General features: G+C 43.7%; 1 protein-coding gene and 1 long non-coding RNA gene across 5 annotated transcripts in view; both read left to right on the plus strand.

The window, feature by feature from the left end:
* Window positions 1-686: 686 nt before the first annotated feature.
* On the plus strand, window positions 687-6,319 carry LOC141984099 (uncharacterized). Of its 2 annotated transcripts, none has more exons than XR_012638643.1 (3): window positions 687-781; window positions 1,451-1,581; window positions 5,458-6,319. It is a non-coding gene; the product is annotated as an uncharacterized LOC141984099 (long non-coding RNA). The 2 variants fall into 2 exon arrangements; XR_012638644.1 differs by having other exon boundaries at window positions 1,451-1,561; window positions 5,458-6,316.
* A 1,046-nt stretch (window positions 6,320-7,365) lies between these two features.
* MAP3K21 (mitogen-activated protein kinase kinase kinase 21) overlaps window positions 7,366-22,021 on the plus strand; it is a 64,818-nt gene continuing 50,162 nt past the window's right edge. Inside the window, exon 1 of one of the 3 annotated variants that reach the window (XM_074948849.1) lies at window positions 7,366-8,170. In XM_074948849.1, the coding sequence (XP_074804950.1) occupies window positions 7,366-8,170 (805 nt within the window). The remainder of the gene's footprint in view (window positions 8,171-22,021) is intronic. The other 2 variants (XM_074948851.1, XM_074948850.1) reach the window with 2 other exon arrangements.

Consider the following 22,021-nt stretch of genomic DNA (forward strand, 5'->3'; position numbering starts at 1 on the left):
AACCCCCATCCCGCCCCCTAGCGGCCGGAGGAAAAGGACCCAGCAGCCTGCCTCCCTCCTCCTTCTCCCCCCCCCCCCCATCCCCATCCCCATCCCCATCCCCATCCCTCTCCTCCAGGATCCCCGCCACAGTCCTTAAGCACCTGCTTCTTCCCACGCCCCCACCGCCTTTCCTCCTGTCCCCATCTCATCCGCAGCCCCCAGCCCCCACCGCCCTTCCTCCTGCCCCCCACCTCATCCCGAGCCCCCACCTCACCCCCAGCCCCCACCGCCCGTCCTCCTGGCCCCATCTCACCCCCAGCCCCCACCGCCCGTCCTCCTGCCACCCACCTCATCCCGAGCCCCCACTCCCCTTCCTCCTGCCCCCATCTCACCCCCAGCCCCCACCATCCTTCCTCCTGCCACCCACCTCCTGTCCCTCTCCCTCACCCTCAGCCCCCACCGCCTTTCCTTCTGCCCCCCACCTCTCCCCCAGCCCCCACTGCCCTTCCTCCTGCCACGGATCTCCTGCCCTCCATCTCACACCCAGCCCCCACCACCCTTCCTCCTGCCACGGATCTCCTGCCCTCCATCTCACACCCAGCCCCCACCACCCTTCCTTCTGCCCCCGACCTCCCGCCCAGCACCCACCACCCATCATCCTGTCCCCGACCTCCTCCAGCCCCCACTGCCCTTCCTGCTGCCCCCCGAGCCCCCACCACCTTTCCTCCTGCCCCCTCCCCCCACCACCCTTCCTGAAGGGTGAAGAGGGGGAGGTGGATTGGAGCAGAGGCAGAGAGAGGTAAGAGCTGGGTGGAGTAGGAGGCTAGATAGGAGGAGAGGGGAAGAGGGCAGGAACTGGGATGTGGGGATTGGAAATGAGCAGAGGGGAAGGAGGACAGGAGCCAGGGTGGAAGGGAGGAGTGCAGCATCTGCGGAGATGTGGAGCAGATACGAACAGAGGACGACAGAGACAGGTTTGGGGATGGGGCAGAAGGATCTATAAAGAGGCATACTCCCCTATAGATCCTAGTAGTAAACCCAGGAGTCCTCAGTCTCTCGATTGCTGCCAACAAATAGATGTGAAACTCAGTGGTAAAGTGTGTCCCATTCCTCATCTAGTGACTTGCTCACATAGAGGATAACAGTATATTGCTACTACCAATTACCCGTTAGCTGTGGCAGAGGTCTGTGATACTATGGATATAAAGGTCTGAACCCTTCTGTGACCCAAGTAGGGGACCATTATGATTCTATATGATGGAATTTCTGTTTTTTCAGTTAGTTGGTTTTTTTAAAAAATTACATGAAAATATCAAGGTTGAAAATTTAATTACTCAAAAGTAGGAAGTGCTAAAATTAAGGTTGCCTGGTATAACTTGATTCAGCCCCCTTGTGTATGCACTGTATGATACAGTCTTTAATAACATGAACCTATAATTATATGATGACATGCTGTTTTTTTCCACAGAACCCTTGCCTCGTTCACTGCACAGGTTGGACTGTGCTGTGGGAATGAATCAGAGCTGGGTAGTGATGATGTCTGTAGAGCCCCTACTTCATTTGTTGCAGGAGGTGGAAGGTGGGTCGTGAATATGGCAGGTAATTGCTGGAAGAGAAAGGATGGTCTCATGGTTAAGGAAATAGAATGCTATCCTGGAGAACTGAACTCCATCCCTTCCACTGGCATAGAGTTCCTACCTGATGGTAGGCAAGTTACTTAAACCAACATTTCATAGTTGGTTACTGTGTGTTCCTCATTTTCTGGATGCCATTTTAATGATACACATGGAACCAGAAAAAAGAAAAGGAGTACTTGTGGCACCTTAGAGACTAACCAGTTTATTTGAGCATGAGCTTTCGTGAGCTACAGCTCACTTCATCGGATGCATAGCATATCGTGGAAACTGCAGAAGACATTATATACACACAGAGACCATGAAACAAAACTTCCTCCCACCCCACTGTCCTGCTGCTAACAGCTTATCTAAAGTGATCATCAAGTGATCATCAAGGAAGGCCATTTCCAGCACAAATCAAGGTTTTCTCACTCTTCCCCCCCCCCCACACACACACACACAGACACACATACAAACTCACTCTCCTGCTGGTTTGTAGAAATGCCGAGTGCTCACAACTGTAACAGAGGTTGATTACAGCTATGCTTTGACCATATAAAGTGCTATTAAAATGCTAACTAGTCTGAAAAATCAAAACTTAGGTGTCTCAAGTTGGGCACCCCAAATTAGTGGATATTTTTGAAAATGCTGGCTTTAATCTTCCTGTGCCTCAATTCCTCAATTGTAAAATGGAAATAATAATACACCTAACCTCAAATGTGGTATTGTGAAGATAAATTCATTAATTTGTGAAGCACTTGGATACCATGGGGTACCATATCATAGAAATGCCATGAGGAAAATAGAAAAGGAGTACTTGTGGCCCCTTAGAGACTAACAAATTTATTTGAGCATAAGCTTTCGTGAGCTACAGCTCACTTCATCAGATGATATCGGATAAAGTGAGCTGTAGCTCACGAAAACTTATGCTCAAATAAATTTTAGTCTCTAAGCTGCCACAAGTACTCCTTTTCTTTTTGCGAATACAGACTAACACGGCTGCTACTCTGAAACATGAGGAAAATAATAATTCTGTATTCAGTGCCAGGGTGTGGATGGTGTGCATTAAATAAGGCCTGGAGCCACACATTGAACAATGAGGATAAAACAAGTATTTAATAGCTACCCATCCACTGAAGACGGAGCAGTTCCTGTGGAAAAAATAGTATGTGGTCATTGAAATTAATAACTGCATCATCCTGCATATGCACAAAGAGCTGAATTAAGGTTGTAAAGGAATCTTGGTTTTTCCTAACTTTTGGGCACTTGACTTTGCTACTATATTGTTCTTTTAATGTAGGTTTAGGGGTTTTTTCAGGGGAGGGGGTTTGGATGTAATATATTTACACTGGAAAAGGGGTTTTGTAATTACCAATGGAGATGTTTCATAAGGATGTTTGCTGAGGATGACAATGCAGATATACAATATTATCTTCCAAAATCAATTTAGCATTGCTGATAAGACACCTGGGCATTTCTATTCTTATAGAGAAAACTAGATGAAGAGAAAAAGAAGCGCCAATTCTTGAATACTCTGTTACATTTGCTTAAAGAAAAATCCACTAGAGGGAGCCATTAGAGAATTTATATGCATGTGTTTTATTTTTTTAAATATAACTTATTTATTTATATTACCATAGCACTTCCAACCCCTACACGTGGATCAGGACTTCATTGTGCTAGGTGCTGTATAAACACAGAACAAAAATATTTATAGAAAAATTACTAGTTAATAATATTTATATTTGTGCCACAGTGGGGAAGTGTTTGGAATAGTAACCATAACTAATAACATTTAAACTCTTTCATTGTACTGCTACCAGTACCTTGTTTGACCTGACAAAAACATTCCACAGTTTAAAGAACAAGGCATACTTGTGGCACCTTAGAGACTAACAAATTTATTTGAGCATAAGCTTTCGTGGGCTAAAACCTACTTCATCGGATGCGCGCAGTAGAAAATACAGTAGGAAGATAGATATATATACACAGAGAACATGAAAAAATGGGTGTTGCCATACCCACTATAAGGAAAGTGATCAGTTAAGGTGAGCTATTATCAGCAGGAGAAAACAAACCTTTTGTAGTGATAATCAGGATGGCCCATTTCCAACAGTTGACAAGAAGGTGTGAGTAACAGTAGGGGAGAAAAATAAGCATGGGGAAATAGTTTTACTTTGTGTAATGACCCATCCACTGCTGAATTGGAATTAATTTGCAAACTGGACACCATTAAATTAGGCTTGAATAAAAACTAGGAGTGGATGGGTCATTACACAAAGTAAAACTACTTCCCCATGCTTATTTTTCCCCCTACTGTTACTCACACCTTCTTGTCAACTGTTGGAAATGGGCCATCCTGATTATCACTACCAGGGCCGGCTCCAGGCACCAGCGTTCCAAGCAGGTGCTTGGGGCGGCAGTTTGAAAGGGGCGGCAGTTCCTCCGGCCACGGCGGCAATTCGGCGGCAGCTTCTCTCTTCCGCCAGCCGTAGCAGCAAATCGGTGGCAGCTTCTTCCTTTTGCCATCCGCGGCAGCAGTTTTTTTTCACTGCTTGGGACAGCAAAAACTGTAGAGCTGGCCCTGATCACTACAAAAGGTTTTTTTTCTCCTGCTGATAATAACTCACCTTAACTGATCACTCTCGTTACAGTGGGTATGGCAACACCTATTTTTTCATGGGGAGGTGTGTGTGTGTGTGTCTTCCTACTGTATTTTATACTGCATGCATCTGATGAAGTGGGTTTTAGCCCATGAAAGCTGTCAAATATAAAGGGAAGGGTAAACACCTTTAAATCCCTCCTGGCCAGAGGAAAAACCCTTTCACCTGTAAAGGGTTAAGAAGCTAAGATAACCTCACTGGCACCTGACCAAAATAACCAATGAGGAGACAAGATACTTTCAAAGCTGGAGGGGGGAACTAAAGGCTCTCTCTGTTTGTGTGTCGCTTTTGCCAGGACCAGAGAAGGAATGCAGGTCAGAACTCCTGGAAAGAGTTAGTAAGCAATCTAGTTAGGTATGCGTTAGATTCTGTTTGGTTTAAATGGCTGATAAAATAAGTTGTGCTGAATGGAATGGAAAGTCCTGTTTTTGTGTCTTTTTGTACCTTAAGGTTTTGCCTAGAGGGATTCTCTGTTTTGAATCTGATTACCCTGTAAGGTATTTACCATCCTGATTTTACAGAGGTGATTCTTTTACTTTTTCTTTAATGAAAATTCTTCTTTTAAGAACCTGATTGCTTTTCATTGTTCTTAAGATCCAAGGGTTTGGGTCTGTGTTCACCTATGCAAATTGGTGAGGATTTTTATCAAGCCTTCCCCAGGAAAGGGGGTGTAGTGCTTGGGGGGATATTTTGGGTGGGAGACGTTTCCAAGTGAGCACTTCCCCTGTTATTATTGTTAGACACTTTGGTGGTGGCAGGGTTTAACCTAAGCTGGTAAGAATAAGCTTAGGGGGTCTTTCATGCAGGTCCCCACATCTAAGCCCACGACAGCTTATGCTCAAATAAATTTGTTAGTCTCTAAGGTGCCACAAGTACTCCTCGTTCTTTTAACTGATACAGACTAACACGGCTACCACTCTGAAACATTCCACAGTTTATCAGTCATTGTGGCTTCTGATAGATACTAGATAAAATATAGTATGGAATTTGCTCATATGGCTGAATGTTTCTATTACATTTTGTAGCTTGTATAATACCAAACAAATATGCAGATAAAGGATATATTCTTAACACTCCATGAATGGCAGCTTTCTCTTATATTAAAGGAAAGGGTTAACTGATTTTTGATCATTTGACTTTTAAAAAATAATTTATTTTAATAAAACATTATCTACCACCTTATTTTCTTTCTACAGAACTGTCCAAGAGCACTGGGGTTGCCCATCAGGCACTAAAAGAGATGGTGACTTTTAATAAATGGTGGCAGATAAGTAAATCATCTTTATCTGGATCATCTTAGGGAAGAAGTCAGTGGATCTGACTGGCAATTGGGCCCAGAGGGAAGAGGACCTGTGAGGTGTGGCTTAGGCTGTTGTCCACATGTGGAGCAGCCTGCTAGTACGATCTGCTACGCTGGTGCAGGAGGACAATGTGGAGCCCCCTTCCTGTGGAACTGAAACCTGGCAGGTGGGATCAACAAGGCTACTTTATTGGCTAATAGATTAAAGGACCAGAGGGCACACCTTAGACAGTAGGCCTGAGGGACCCTATCCTCTTAGAGGCTGCCCTCTACTAGCCAAATTTGGAACCGTTCTGTTATCAGTTGTACCTTTTAAAACCACTGATATATATCCAGTTTTTTTCCCTGAGTAAACTGTATTGCCTGAGCTGTGTGTTTGAGTACTTATTGGAATCCACCAGGTGCTACAACCTATAAGGACTTCACTACTTAACTTTTCAATTGTACACCTGACATGTTATCAACTCTCTTTAAAAGGTATGATCTACACAGCGCCCCAGTATTTGGGGAGAGTGAACTTTTGTTGACATTCTCCAGTGGGAGCCATAATAATAGGTCTGAAAGATCCTTTTTAATTTGGAAGAGGGGTACTAGTCTCTGAGGTACTGCAACAGCTCTGTTAAATTCAGCACAGTTACAGAAGAATGTTATGGGTTACTTACAAGATTGTGTATTGTACTTGGCTTGCTATTTTTAATGTATTTTAATACTAGAATGCCTTTTCTTTCTCCACCTTTGCCCACTATTCCTTCACTCCAGTTTGACTCTTCTCCTGTATGTGCTGTCTGACTTGCATCATTATAATTTGCATTATTTTTCCTCCAGTTTCCTTCTCTTTTCCTTAATCTCTTCCCTGATCGCCTTGTCTACAACATTTTTTCACTACACTTTCTTACCATAGGTAACAATGGTGGGAGTGCTAGTGTAGACCACGAACGGACAGTTGCCAGCATTTTAACCACCATGTTGGCTAGAGCTGGTCTGAGTAGATGTAGATAACACCGTTAAACTTTAAAATGCAAATTGTCTGCACTAAAGGTCCGCAACAAGCGGGAGCAATGAGGGGAAGTTGTAAGGGGTGGGAGGGAAGAAAGCAGTGCGGACAGAGCCTAACTTACCTGCTAGCGCTCCCCTCTGCCGCCTTACTCACGCCTTGGCACCGCTGTGCCCAGGCTTGCCTAGTCTCTCTCTCTCGCGGGGAGGGAGAGTCCCTCCTCCGCTTGGTTTAAATGGAGCGTGTTTGCCAAGCCTCTCCCCCAGGGCTGGAGGAGTTTGCTGTGTATTCTACTAACACCTTCCCACCCACCCTACCGCTGTCCCGGCGCGGCTGGCCTGACCCACTCGCAGTGGGGGCCTGCCCGCCACCGCAGCAGCGCTGGCCCGGCAGCCTGTCTGTGCGGAAAGCAGGCAGGGCACCTGCACCTGCCTTTGACCCTCCCCACGCCGCTGTCTGTGGATCACGTGTCCCCGGCTGGCCAATCCGGCGCGGCCGAGGGCGGAGGTCGGCCCCGTTGGGCTGGGTGTCTGGAGCAACTCGGGCCGGGGCGACGCGGCCGGTGCTGGCCCCATGAAGCTGTGGGCAGAGGCGGAGCAGAGACCGGCCTGGGCCTGCCCCTGCCCCGCTGCCCCCCGCGGGCTTGGCCGCGTTACCTGTGGGTCGCCCCCGGCCGCTCAGCGGGGCCCGCCCCACCCCGGCGGCAGGTGCGGGTAACGCGGCAGGTGAGGATGAGCGTCCGCGGCGGCGCCCCCGGCTCTCCCGGATGCCGCGGCTGAGGCGGCTGCGGCCCGTGCCCCGGCCCCTGCCATGGCTCTGCTGGGCTCCGGGGCGGCGGTGGCGGCCGAGGGCTCCTCGGCGGGCGGCGCGTCCTGCCCGCTCTGGACCGCCCTGTACGACTACGAGGCGAGCGGGGAGGACGAGCTGAGCCTGCGGCGGGGCGACGTGGTCGAGGTGCTGTCCAAGGATGCGGCCGTCTCGGGGGACGATGGCTGGTGGGCGGGCAAAATCCGCCACCGCCTCGGCATCTTCCCGGCCAACTATGTGACTTATCAGCCGGGCCGGTACCCGCCCCAGCTCCGCCAGCCGGAGAAGGGCGGGCGCCCGGCCCCGAGCCCGGCTCCGCAGGACTGGCGGGCCGGGGGCGGGGGAGACCAGCCAGGCTCCCTGGCCCAGATTGACTTCCAGCATCTGGAGCTACAGGAGATCATTGGCGTGGGGGGCTTCGGCAAAGTGTATCGTGCCACCTGGAGGGGCCAGGAAGTGGCGGTGAAAGCGGCCCGGCAGGACCCCGATGAAGACATCATGGCCACAGCCGAGAGCGTGAGGCAGGAAGCCAAGCTGTTCTCCATGTTGAAGCATCCCAACATCATCGAGCTGCACGGCGTCTGCCTGCGGGAGCCCAACCTCTGCCTGGTGATGGAGTTTGCTCGGGGAGGCTCCCTCAATCGAGCCCTAGCAGGGGCAGCTACCACCGGCGGGGGAAGCCGCTGGGGCCGCCGTGTACCTCCGCACATCCTGGTGAATTGGGCAGTACAGATAGCCCGCGGGATGCTCTACCTGCACGAGGAAGCCATTGTCCCCATCCTACACCGAGACCTCAAATCGAGCAATAGTAAGTCTTCTGCATGACTTAGTTAAAATACTCTCTGAAAACTCAATGTCTTTGGTGTGTTGTAACCATGTTTTTTATTATGATCAGCAAAAGAGAGGAGGTTGCTGTATAAATCAGATTTATGGAGGGAGAGGGACATGGCCTGTTGGAGCGATACATTTGTCACAAGCTGCTGCATGTGGACAGTTTGAATGAAGGAGCTAACACATGAGACTTTGACTGCTACACATTACATCTGTAATTGTGACTTTTTGTAACCAGTTAGGCATGTTGGTCTTAACTGGTTACAAGTTCAGTTTGTGTCCACACACCAACACCATCGCAATAAGTTGGTTTATCTGCACCCACCACACTGCATAGGTTACATTATATTGTTTTCTGGGAAAATCTGGGCAGCTATCCTGTGGTACCCCAGTGAGGCATAACATGTCCTCCCCTCTCCGAGTAGGTCCTGCATTCGGGGATATCCTTCTATACAGAGAGTTAGAAAGGAGGAGGACCCATTAAAACCATAAACTGACACCATTAGGGAGTGCTATATTGAAATAAGTGTTTTTATTTGCTTACTGGAAGACAGTCTTGTGCCAGTGGGAGCTTCTGGCAAGAGTGACATGGTTGGTTAGTTATCTTGGTTACTGACCAGTCATGGGATATGTAAGCCAACCATATCACTAATTAGGTAAAAACTCTGTTAAAAATTAGCACAGAGTTTATATACCTAATTGTAACACACAGAGCAAAGTCCTATCTTCCTCGACAGAAACTTTGGGGAAAAAAAAAAAAACCTGAGTAAAACAGCAGACATAATATATTTTCTTCCTGGTCTGTTCTGTAGTTATAAAAGACTTCACAATAAAAATATATTTTTCATAGTCTCTCCTTTGTTCCCCCCCAACCCTATTTTTCTATTAATGAAAGATTTGATGATGGCGATTGTCACATGATACTTATGACGTCTATCCTACTTTTTTTGTTAATATGATTTAGTGCTGATGAATGGTGTCAGATTAATGGACATTGAGATTCTAGTGCTTTCATTTCAAAAAAGCCAGTGAGATAGTGGCAGTAGAAGTTCCTCTGCTCTTAATATGGATAACCACCTGAAGGAGTCAGAGGGAGCTCAGTTTTTATGCCTAGTGAATTATTGGTCTCTCTGCAGGAGTTGCTAAAATTGCTAATATTTTAGATCCTTTTGTTTTGTGAGCACTGGTCCCCTAGAAACTGGATTTACACCAACAACACTTGGTTGTTACAATCCTGGAACATGTTTGAATTAGTGACCTAATGGTGAAAAGCTATGGTCTTGTGGTTAATGTCATTTTAAGTTTTTGGGGCTCTGTCTATGCTAGCCTTTTTTCTCTCTCATATTTCACACTGGTAGTTTCACCAGAGGGGGTTAGTGATGGGAGTTTTCTTGCAGACAAGAGGTTGGCAACTACTGATATTTTTTACACTGTTTAGACTTGCTCTGAACAGAGTGATTAAAATGTTAGTGGCTGTTGGCATCTTGTCCACACTATTCGTGTTGCAACCAGTGGTGATAAATTTTAACATTATTTTGTTTAGATTTAACATTATAAAAACATCCATATAAAAGCTCTGAGCACCCTGACAAAAATACTTAAAATAACCACCCATCAGCATTAATACCAATGTAAAAATAGTTAATCAGTCGACAGCTTTAAATAATCATACAGAAGTAACAATTTACTTCAACTAACAAACAATGAAAATGGAAAAGCATCAGAAAAGTCTTTGTACCCAAATCATACCCAGGAACATACCCTCATCTTTCTATAAAAGACCTACCGAACCAAGACTTTTGCAGTGTACCTAGAAGGTCATCAGCTTTGGGTTGTTTTGGCCCAAGATGGGGAGCAAGTTTAGAATCCTGGGACCCTCCCTGAGAACACTCCACTGGTAGCCGCCTCCTGGTTTAACAAAGGGGATCCAGCTTCAGTGCTTCCACTGACTGCAGCTGCTGTGGTATGTCACAAGGAGTGAAGTGGTTTCTCCAGTAGGCTGTTTAGGGTTTTATAGGTCATAGCCAACACCTTAAACTCTATTAAAAGAACAATAGGCAGCCTATATCATGCCACATTTAATGAGTGAGCTATTGCATCTTCAGTCTGTTTCAATGGTTTTAAGTTTTAGCCCTATGCAGAGGGCACTGGAATAGATTAGACATTTTAAGGTGACAAAGGCATAGCTAGATTGCAAGGTCCACATCTGAAAGAGGTCACAACATTCTGGCCAGGTGTGGTTGTTAAAAAGTTGACTGGATTACAGTTATAACACCAGCTGGGGGAGGTCCTAAGATCTCCACCAGGTTGTGAACTCTAGTGCTGGTGGATGCACTTCCTCATTAATAAGTGTTGATGTAACCTCTGGAATCCTTTCTGGTTGCTTCTCCCAACCCACCATCATCATTTCTGTCTTGTATGGGTTGAGCTTCAACCAGCTCATTCTCACCTAATCTTAATCTCAGTGAGACACGGTTGAGACTCAGCACCATGTCATCATCTGAGTTGGATGTGATCAGCATAGTGAAAACACCACCCCCTATGCTTAGTACTCTCCTAATGGCCCCATATACATGTTTAATATGGGGGGTGGGTAGAATACTACACTGCAGCTCCATGCACTTGAGTTCTTTGGGAAAAGGATCAGTTGCCCATAACTACCTGTTGCGATGTTGCCAAAAAAAAAAAAAAAGAAACCCTGCTGAAGGGCAGCTCATCACTCTTGCCGATGTCTGTAGGCTACTCAACAGCATCTTGTGATCAATGGTATCAAAAGTAGGTGATCTAATAATACCAGCATGGATATTCGGTCTACCAGAAGGAAATGGTCAATCACTGCATTCTGTCTGCCAGTGCTAGGTCTATATACAGATTAAGAAGGGGGAAGATTATGAAAGGCATCTAAAAACTTTGAGTTGTCTCATAGTTTGGGGGAAAAATTAATGTAGCACAGCCTGGGAGTGTATCTAGGTACTCATTTATTGTACTAGTGTGTACTTGTTGTTTTGAAATATATTAATGAAATGGATTACCTGAATCTGAAATTTTCCTGCCACTTCGATAGCATCCTCTTATCTAATAATTGGTCCATCAGACTCAAGGGTTGGATTCTACCTATTCAGATAAGAGGGTTTTTTTTGGTGGGGGGGCGGTGAATTATTTATTGATTTGATTTTGTACTATTTTCCTCAGTGGGAGCAGAAACTGGCTCAAGACTCCCTGACCTATCCCTACCTAATGCAGGATGTTAATAACTTAGCATTAACAACCGCAGTCCACACGTGAAATATGCCCAAACAAGCATATTGTCCCCTCCTAAGTCATCTAATGTAGTTTGGGACTCCTGGACAGTCCGGGACCTTATAGTAGTACTATCTCACAGCTGCCAAACTAGGACATAACAGAGAAGAAAATCCTGGCTGACCAGGGCAGCAACACGGAGAGCAATGAGATGTTTTGCAGAATGATGAGTGTAAAGGCAAACTAGCTTTGTGTAATCTTCCCCAAACCAGAGTCCATGGGAAGGGAAGCCAGTGGCATGTACTTTCTTTATCCCCAGATGAGAAGAAAAGTTGGGAAGTGCCAGGATCTGTCATTTTCCATCCATGTGGAGAAAGAGAAAACTAGCAGGGAGAAAACTCTTTGTGTGTGTGGGGAGTGGGGAGGGAGGGAATAAAGGAGGCAAATGTAGATTTGGGAGATGGCGGTGGGGGACACGTTTGTTTCCTCTTGCCTGTTTTGAATGTGGTGCCTGTCAGTTTCACTTTTTCTCTGAGAAAAAAGTAGTTAGGACTTACCTGACAGATTTATCTAGCAGATATCAGTACTGTTTCATGCTGGAAGGCTCTGAGCACCGTAAACTCTCTACATAGGATCCATCTCTTATTTGATGTGTTCTTGTTTCATGCAACTTGTGAAGAAACAGAAGGAGAGGATATTCTCAGGAAGCTGAGCTCCCAGAAGCATGAGTAAAGGGGTACACTCTGCTTTTAGCTGGGGGGAGGAGGTGGGAGAGGCGCACACAGCTGTGCTCTCCCATGTCCCCTCTTTCACACTTAAAGGTGTCATCACAAAAATACATAACAAAGATATGTCCACTTTTAAATAACACATTTTTACCTTTTAAATATAGAAGTAACACTTATAAATGTACATGTATGCATTGTATATGTTGCAGTCTTCATGACCCACATCAATTGTAGTAATGAAGGGAGAGGTGGTATGGACCATGTTCCTTCCCAACTCTGAGTGGCTTGCAGGGTCTCTTGACGCTAAGCAATTCAAAACTTTGGTATTAATCTAAAGAAATTCCAAGGCAAAAAAAACATAGAATCAAGATTGAAAGGAGGACTTTACCTGTCTCTATCTGATACATGTGCTTAAAAAATCCTGAAGAAATCATTGTAGTTTCTCAAAACATAAAGAAGTTGAGAAATTATAAATTCAAGTTCTACTTGAAGAAAAAGAAAATGTTCAAAACTGTGCTATTACTTACCTGTACATCCTTAATTGTGACCTTGGGGTACAACCTGAAACCAATCAGACACTCAAGTCGTCTTTAACTATCATTTGGGTTTGTTAATATTAAAGTAATGTATTGTCTTATTGTTGCTGTTTGACTTCATGAAACTGATGGTTGAATGTTTATCTAAGAGTTTCTGGTTAACATTTATAATACTGAAGAAAGAGTCAAGGGTGTTTAGGTGACCAGAACTGTTTGGTTTTTTTTAAAATATTTAAGTCTCTTTAAAATATTTAACTCTCTTTTAAAGAGAGTCAAACCACTTATTTCTGAACAAGGGCACCAAATTAAATGAGAGGGCTAGGGAGATTTGGGTTTACTGGAGCCGTTGGCAGACTTTCCAGGGCCTTGTCTAGATTAGGATTCTATACTGCATGTTAGCGAACACGTATTGGCCTGCACCTTCCAAATGCTAGTTTAATTCCAGTAACTGGTTTTAGAACATTCAGTGCCTCCAGCTGGAAAAAACAAGTTCCACATCCTGAGTGTAGGTGTTAGTACCTGCAGGAAACTTTCCATGGAAACTCAGAGTAGCTTATAATTTAAAGGAATCACACACACAAAGTGAACAGTGAAATCACAGAAAGTGGACAGTCTACCAGATGTGGCTTTATTTAAATTAAGAAGGGAATAGCAAAACTGAAAATAGGAAACTGTTTTTAAAAGCTGAATAAACAAATGTTATATAAATAGATTAACACTATAATACCCATACAAATGGCATTCTCACACATGCATTGAATGCTGTTTGTCGAATATGCTGAGGATCTCCCTCCATCCCCCACCCCAAAATGCACAGAGGTTGGCCGTTTTAGAGATATTGAAGGGCTTGTTGCCATGGCTAAGAGGCACCAAAAAAGGGATAGTGAGAAGGTGTCCAAGACAGTAGGACAGAGGTGCCTCAGGAACCAGGGAGGGTACTGGTGGGGCTGCAGAGCCTGCTCTGATTAAACTGCTGTCAGCTGTTAACCAAATCACTCTTGTTGCCTTGCTCCTGGCTGAGGTAGGATCCCTGTTGCATATGAGGAAAGCAAAAATCAAACAATCTCTTTTCTAGAGTTTCTCTGAGGTCCTTCCCAGCAGGACCACTCAAATTATGGTGGAGTGTACCATTAAAATAACCGAGAGAGGAAAAAGGTTATTTTAGTCAGAAGATGATACTGAAATCTTGCAAAGACCTCTGTTCCCCTCGAGCTTCTTTTCAACCCTTTGAACTCCGGATTGTTTCTCTTCAGCTTTTCTTTCTCTGTCCTCTCTTTATGGAGAAGAATTCTTGGCTTTTGATAGGCTATGATAGGTCTGAGATTAATCTATATGGGCTATACTTTTCAAAACAGTGAGCTCTCCTTAGTGTGACAATTAGAGACAAACCCATGGCTTCATTCAGAAAACTTTGGGGACAGTTTCCATCCTGGAGTCCCTGGGTGATGTGGGTCTATGTTTTCATGTGATCTCCCTTGCCTGTGAGAGTTGGGAGGGGAGAGAGAGAGAGAGACCTGCGGTGTTAACAAATCCACAAGGATTACAAATGTTGTTTTTTATTGTGGTGAATCCTTAATTTGCAATTTCCAGGCTTTCTAGTGTAAGTTTACTTTAAAAAATATGCAAAACACTTCCAGGGTTGGTTGGTTGGTTTTGTTTGTTTTCGGTGGACTTGAGAGAGAGAGAGAGAGTTTTTTGTTTTGTTTTTAGTCTTAACTTCAGGTTAACTGTTTTTGCCTAAGAATAAACCCAAATGGGTGGCAAATAATGAAAGTGATAAATTCTTTTAAGTAAATATGTCCAACCATAGAGCTCCTGCTTTTCCTTCCTCTTCGCCCCTCCACACCCTCCGCCCCCCACCCCCCAAAACCCCTGTGTAATGGCACCAGTCGTGGCCAATGAGAAAAGATTAAAACTAACTTGGAATTTCTAGGCCAAGCCTTGCCATAGTTAGGAAGTTGTTAAAACAGTAAAGAGTACTCTCTCAGCCTGAAGCCTTAGTTTAGCCATAGCGGCTTGAATTCTTTGTCCCTCAGTTTCCCAATCTGTAACATGGGGGTAATGCTTGCCCATCTTGAAGTGCTTTGAGATCTGTGGAAAAAAGGAGATATGTAAGTGGACGGTAATAGTATTGCTGTCCATCTTGCAGCAAACTTTTCAGAATGCTATGCTAGCATAGAACAATACTTGCAAATTCTAGTTGGTGTCATCTCTCCCTAATGACTTCCAAAGTAAGCCTTTCCTAAGGGAATAGGGTTTGTTTTAATTCAATGGCATGGATGTGCCAATTTTTTTATCTATGTATCTTTTGTAAAATTAGGTCACTTCTTTGAGTTTCTTATCTTGTATTTCTTTTTGTTTTTTCTTTTGTAATGTTCTCAAGGATCTTTTTTCATGGTTTAGTGTACTCTCACATCAAGGTCTTGATTCTCCCCGCCTCCACCCCCTGCCCCAAGGTTCTGAGCACCTGCCATTCCCATGTTCGGGTATGGGAGCACCACTAAAAATTAGACCCATTGGCTTTTCCAAACCACCAAAGAACACATTACAGCATAAACATATTGCACTTTACCAGTTGTGCCTAAGTAGGATGGACATTCTATTTTTGGTGCATTTTTTGAGTTTGTCCAGAAAGTGGTGTTTGTTTGGAGATATACGTTGCTACATGTAGCAGGCAAGTTTATGTCTAGATTGCAGTGGGTAAAGTAGTTTATAGAAACTAGCAATTCTAATCTGCAGTTGGATGACTTGTTGCAACATGTTTTTAAAGTAAAAATCACAGTAGCTTGTTTAATGCATTTTTTTTCACACAGTGACTATCTCTTGGAAATATACCTATTCTATTGGTTCTATGCAATATAGTGTTTGTGTATAAAGTCCTTAACCAGAACATTATTCACTCTTTAGAAGGTTATCTCATATGTGGGTTGAAAACCTAACCTATCCGAGCAAAAGCAAAATTTCCTCCTCTGAATGTGTTAACTCTATCCTAGACTCTAACAAGTGAACAAAATTAAAAAATCCCATACACAAACTTCTTTAAACTAGAGTTAAGGTTGATCAGATATGTTTCCTTACAATGCAAATACCAAAAGCAAGGAACTCCTACATTAAAGGCAACACCTAGCACAGACTAATTTTTCAACCATTAGTCCAATACAGTCACAACACTCCACCATTCTACAGCACTTGTGGCCTCTCTATCATATGCAGTTTCATTTCAACAGGACTACTGCCCTCAGTAAGCCCAACAAACAGCTGAAAATCACACTTAAATACACAGCTTTAACTCTGACCTATTCATTTGTTTTGTTTGTAGTTAAGATTGTGTTTTGCATCTTTGACACCATCCCTGAACAGCTGTTGGCTCTTTCAAAAATGCAGTCATGGTCTAGTCTTTCCCTGACCCTACTTGCCTCTCCAACTTCCCCATCTTCCTTGTTCTAAAATAATAATTAAATATATCTTCAATCTTACTTAAGTGAGCTGTTTTACAGCTGTTTCTTTGAGTTCCTTTCCTCCAAATTCCATCTTGGATTCCCCCCAGTCAAGTTTCTCCACTGGAAATCTTGAAAAGGGCACGTTTAGTGACTTTTTTTTGGCTAAAACAGAGGATTAAATTCTTGCCCAAACATTCCATTAATTTTCTGACTGTAACCTTTTTCTCAAAGGAAAATATGTTTTGGAGCTTTTGATTGGTGGTAGCCAAATTACTGCTCTCCTAGTTCTAATGACATCAGTATTTGCTTGTGTGTGTACACACAAAAATAAAAACCATAACTTCATATTTTACTACTATTATATAAGGTGTTTAGAAATATTGGGCCAGATTTTTAAAAGTATTTACACACCTAATGATGCAGATAGATGCCTAGTGGAATTTTCAAAAGTGCCTGTGTGTCTAACTTCCATTTAAATTAACAGAAATAGACATCAAAGAACTTTTAAAACCTCGGACCTCACACTTCTGAAATGATATATATGCCTAAATACAATGAAAATTATGTTGGGGTGACTAGAGGCTTTGTGTAGTGTTGGTAAACTTGAGAAGATCCAGCTTGATTTTTCAGTTTACTATTTGGCATGAATGTGTTTGTGTTTGAGCACTGTTAGCTAGAACATAGAAATTCCATTAAAATTTTTACATTGACTTGTAAGAAGCGGAGAAGTAACATTAAAATTAACTTTGGAGCTTTAATACCAATTTATAGATTCTTTAACCTTTAGATTCTTCAATTTAGCTATTGGATGTTTTTGTTTCCAGACTGTCAGTTTCTTAACTCTCAAAATATTTTCAGCCCCCATATAGCAGGGTTTGAACTGAAAATGGCTGTGTAAAATAAGTGTATTTTAAAATGTGTAGATTGGCACTTTGAACTATTACTCAGGGTACTTGGGCAAAGTTAAAAGCCTATAGTCTTCCCTTCTTTCCAAAAATTAATTCTAATGCCTTAAGTTAACAATGGCTCCAAAAAGTATGTGTGTTTTTGTTTTTGTTGTTGTTGTTGTGGTTTTTTTTTTTAAAGCTTCATTTTTCTGAAGGTAGAATTAGCGCACATAGCAGCATAAAATTAGATGCACATTTAGCTTTAACAGTACAGATACTTTGATGATGGAGTCTCCTATCGAATTTGATGGATGAGCTATAATTTACTCATTATCCTGGGTAAATTCATGGAGGTTAAGTCTATTAATGCTATTAGCCAGGATGGGTAAGGAATGGTGTCCCTAGCCTCTGTTTGTCAGAGGGTGGAGATGGATGGCAGAAGAGAGATCACTTGATCATTACCTGTTAGGTTCACTCCCTCTGGGGCATCTGTCATTGGCCACTGTCGGCTGACAGGATACTGGGCTGGATGGACCTTTGGTCTGACCCAGTATGGCCATTCTTATGTTCTTATTGTGGGTCATAAGATGAGACAAATATTTTAACATGCTTGTTAAATACAAATTAACTTGTGCTGTATAAGGACAGTAACAAACTTCATGACTTTACGTAAGTTAAATTTCTGACTTCTTGAATGTTAGAAGCTTGTGACTCTTGGGATTTCACCTAAATTCCATCATGTTTGCTTTCTTGCTCCATACTTTCCTATTCTTGAAACCTTATTCCTATATCTGTGACTCAAAGTAAATACCAAAATTACATTTTACAGCTGTTTTAAAAACCTTTTTGGGGTATCCAACCCTTGTGTATTAAAACCCTGGGTAATATACACTAATATGAACAATTTAAGTATTTGAGTAAAATAATAGTCTTCCCCCTCCCCCTGAAAGTCTCTTGCCAAGTTGATGCTTCTGTGTTTAGGGTCATAGCTCCAGTTAAATCAGCCCCAGACATGCCAATGTTGGCAGCATAATCAAGCTTTGTTCTCTTCCTGGCAACTGAAATCAGTGTTTTGACAGGTGTGCTTTTAACTCAGGCCTGATAAATCAACCCCTCCCCTTTCTGTTCCTCCTAAAACTGCAGTGGTAACTATTTCACCACTGTAGTTCATTGTTTCATTCCCCTCCCACTCGCCCCCCCATAATATTGGAAACTTGAAAAGAAGCTTCGCATTTGTTTTTGTGTTCTTGATTTGTCATTAAAACCAAATTGCAACATTGTTCTCTGGAGTCATCACAGTGATAAGTCAAGCATTTGTCCTAAATTAGGAAGGTCTAGGTCAGCTTGGAATGAGAAGAAAAGTTTGGTGTCTTTTTAAACTATCAAAGTATGGGATCTTTGAAGCTCTCTTAACTTTGTACTAAAGTATGTCTGTACAGTACTTTGGGCCAAAGATTCAGAAAAGCCAGTCGCCCAGAGCAAGCAAGAATTTTTCTGTGGGACTGTCATTAAATTCTGCAGAATCTTTAAGATTTCATTTTTTAAAAAGTGTTTTAATTCTCATGGTTGTGAGAGAAATTTTTCAGGTGTGAACAAAGGATAAACCAATGCAGTCTTGCTTTCTTCAGCCTACACAGAGGCGACTCCAATGCTGCTGTCACTGTTAGGGGAGTGGGGAGCTGGCTGCTGTTATGAGCAGGAGACTTTGCACGGGTAGTAGGAATGGGGGTCCTCTACCATTGGTCTTCAGGTTGACTGTGGCCTCCCTGCTCCTCATTAGAGTTGGTCAAAAAAACAGGGACACCTTTAATGAAAAATGTGTTCTTTTTTGGGTAGAGTCAAAATTTTGACACATGATTTAAAAAGCTTCAGTCAGCTGTACTCAATGGGCTGCTCCTTGGTTTTGTTTGGATTGGGATCCAGTCCAGAGTGGAGGAAGCCTCTACCTCCCCCTGCCTTGAGGCTCGGTTTAGGGGACAAGAAGTCCTTACTGCCACGTTGGCAGAGGACTGCTTCAGCGGCACAGGAGCCAGCAAACAGAGCTGTAAACAGGGGAGTTTGAGTGGGAGTTCTGTTGGAGGAGAAGGTATTTGTATTTGGTTTTGTATGTGTAGAGGCTTGTAGGGGCCTCTACACATACAAAAGGCTGGGAGAGGAGAAGCTGAGCCCTAATTAGGGGGCGGGGCTACTCTGAGTAGGGGTCCTATAAAGGTAGCCAGCCAGTCAGGCAACCGCACAGGAGCCAGCAAACAGAGCTGTAAATAGGGGAGTTTGAGTGGGAGTTTGTAAGGGGAGTTTGTATTGCGGTGCTCGTTTGGGGTTTGATTTTGCTGTGGGTGGTGGTGTTTTGGTGGGGTTTGTTACCCGGACTAACAGGATTTATGTGGGAAGGCTATGACTGATACAGAGGCAGCAATGGTAATGACCCAATAGTGGAAGACACAATGAAGATGATTGGATGTGGAAGCTGCGGCAAGTACATGATCCTGGAGGGGGTACCTGGAAAGAGTTTCATCTGCATGAAGTGCCGCCTGATAGAGCTGATGGAGGAAAAGATCCGAGGATTGGAGATGCAGGTAGAAAGTCTGGTTGAGTTTAGAAGGGGGTTCGAGCAGATTATGGAGCAAAGACATGAGGAGGCTGAAGGGAAGAGTTCAGACTTGCAGATGGAAGCAGGACCAAAGAACTCTGAGGGGAGACTGCTGGGTGAAGAAAACAGACGGTGGAGGCATGTGACTAAAAGAACCAGGCAGAGGAAAAGATGGGCTAGTGAAGGAGAAATAGATCAGGTATAGAAATAGATCAAGAACAGGTATGCAGAGTTGGAAAATGAAGAAGGGACACAGCAGGTGGTCACTGAAGGTGGAAGGGCAAGGAAGAAGAGAAGAGCAGCTAGTCCTGTGGGAAAAGGGGAAGAGTCAATGGAGACAACACCAAATATGAGCCCCAGGAAGATACAGGACAGGTTGAAGAGGAATACAAGGGAGAATAGGAATGGAGAGGACTTGCAGCCACAGGGAACAGGGGATAGACCAGAGAACCGCACCATCACCAGGAAAAGGCAGGGCTACGTGATCGGGGACTCCCTACTGAGAAGAATAGACAGGCCTGTAACCAGAGCTGATCCAGGGAATAGAAGGGTGTCCTGTCTACCAGGTGCTAAGATACGGGATGTGGACCTGAGGTTGAAGAGGATCCTAAAGGGAGCAGGAAACAATCCACTGATTGTCCTTCATGTGGGAACAAATGATACTGATAGATTCTCACTAGAACGTATCAAGGGAGACTATGCCAGGCTGGAGAAGATGCTTAAGGAAATCGAGGCTCAGATGATTTTCAGTGGGATTCTGCCTGTTCCTAGAGAAGGGCAACAAAGGTGTGACAATATTATGACTATCAACAGATGGCTCAGGCAGCGGTGCTATAAGGAGGGCTTTGGGATGTATGGCCACTGGGAGGCATTCATGGACAGAGGACTGTTCTCTTGGGATGGACTTCATCTGAGTAGGGAAGGAAATAGACTTCTGGGATGGAGGCTAGCACAACTGATTGAGAGCTTTAAACTAGGAATTCAGGGGAGATGATTGGGAGATGTTTCCAGGTAATCTCCACACTGGATTTTTCACATTGAGATGGAAGAAAACAAAGAAAGGATACAGCCGTGGGTAGGAGAATAGACATAAGGAGGAAGGGCAGTGTGGATACCAGCCTAATAGGTCATACTGGCGGTAGAATGTCCGTGCCTAATCGGGTAAAGAATGTGAGTGAGTCCAAAAAGCAAAAATTAAAGATGTTTGTAGACCAATGCGAGGAGCCTAGGTAACAAAATGGAGGAACTAGAGCTACTGTGCAGGAAGTGAAACCAGATATAAACATGGTAGAATAGTAGTCATGACTGGACTACAACTATTGAAAAGTATGTGCTGTTTAGGAAAGAGAAATAAAGGTGGTGGAGTAGCATTATATATCAATGATGAGATCGACTGCAAAGAAATAAGAAGCGATGGAATGGATAAGACAGAGTCCGTCTGGGCAAAAATCACTTTGGGGAAGAAAACTACTAGAGCCTTCCCTGTGATAGTGCTTGGGGTGTGCTATAGACCACCGGGATCTAATTTGAGTATGGATAGAGCCCTCTTTAATGTTTTTAATGAAGTAAATACTTATGAGAACTGCATGATAATGGGAGACTTTAACTTCCCAGATATAGACTGGAGGACAAGTGCTAATAATAATAGATTTTCCTAGATGCAGTAGCTGATTGATTCCTTCATCAAGTAGTTACTGAATCAACAAGAGGGGATGCCATTTTAGATTTGGTTTTGGTGAGCAGTGAGGACCTCATAGAAGAAATGGTTGTAGGGGACAACCTTGGTTCGAGTGATCATGAGCTAATTCAGTTCAAACTGAACGGAAGGATAAACAAAAATCTGCAACTACAGTTTTTTATTTCAAAAGGGCTGACATTCAAAAATTAAGGAAATTAGTTAGGGAAGTGGATTGGACTGAAGAACTTATGGATCTAAAGGTAGAGGAGGCCTGGGATTACTTTAAATCAAAGCTGCAGAAGCTATCGGAAGCCTGCATCCCAAGAAAGGGGGAAAAATTCATAGGCGGGAGTTGTAGACCAAGCTGGATGAGCAAGCATCTCAGAGAGGTGATTAAGAAAAAGCAGAAAGCATACAGGGAGTGGAAGATGGGAGGGATCAGCAAGGAAAGCTACCTTATTGAGGTCAGAACATGTAGGGATAAAGTGAGACAGGCTAAAAGTCAAGTAGAGTTGGACCTTGCAAAGGGAATTAAAACCAGTAGTAAAAGGTTCTTATTTATATGGCTATAGAAGAAAACAAAGAAGTGGGACCGCTAAACACTGAGGATGGAGTGGAGGTTAAGGCTAATCAAGGCATGGCCAAATATCTAAACAAATACTTTGTAATGAGGATCTTAGGGATAATGATAGCATGACAAATGGGAATGAGGAATGGAGGTAGATATTA

This window comes from Natator depressus, chromosome 3 (assembly GCF_965152275.1).
Source record: "Natator depressus isolate rNatDep1 chromosome 3, rNatDep2.hap1, whole genome shotgun sequence".
Classification (NCBI taxonomy): domain Eukaryota; kingdom Metazoa; phylum Chordata; order Testudines; family Cheloniidae; genus Natator; species Natator depressus.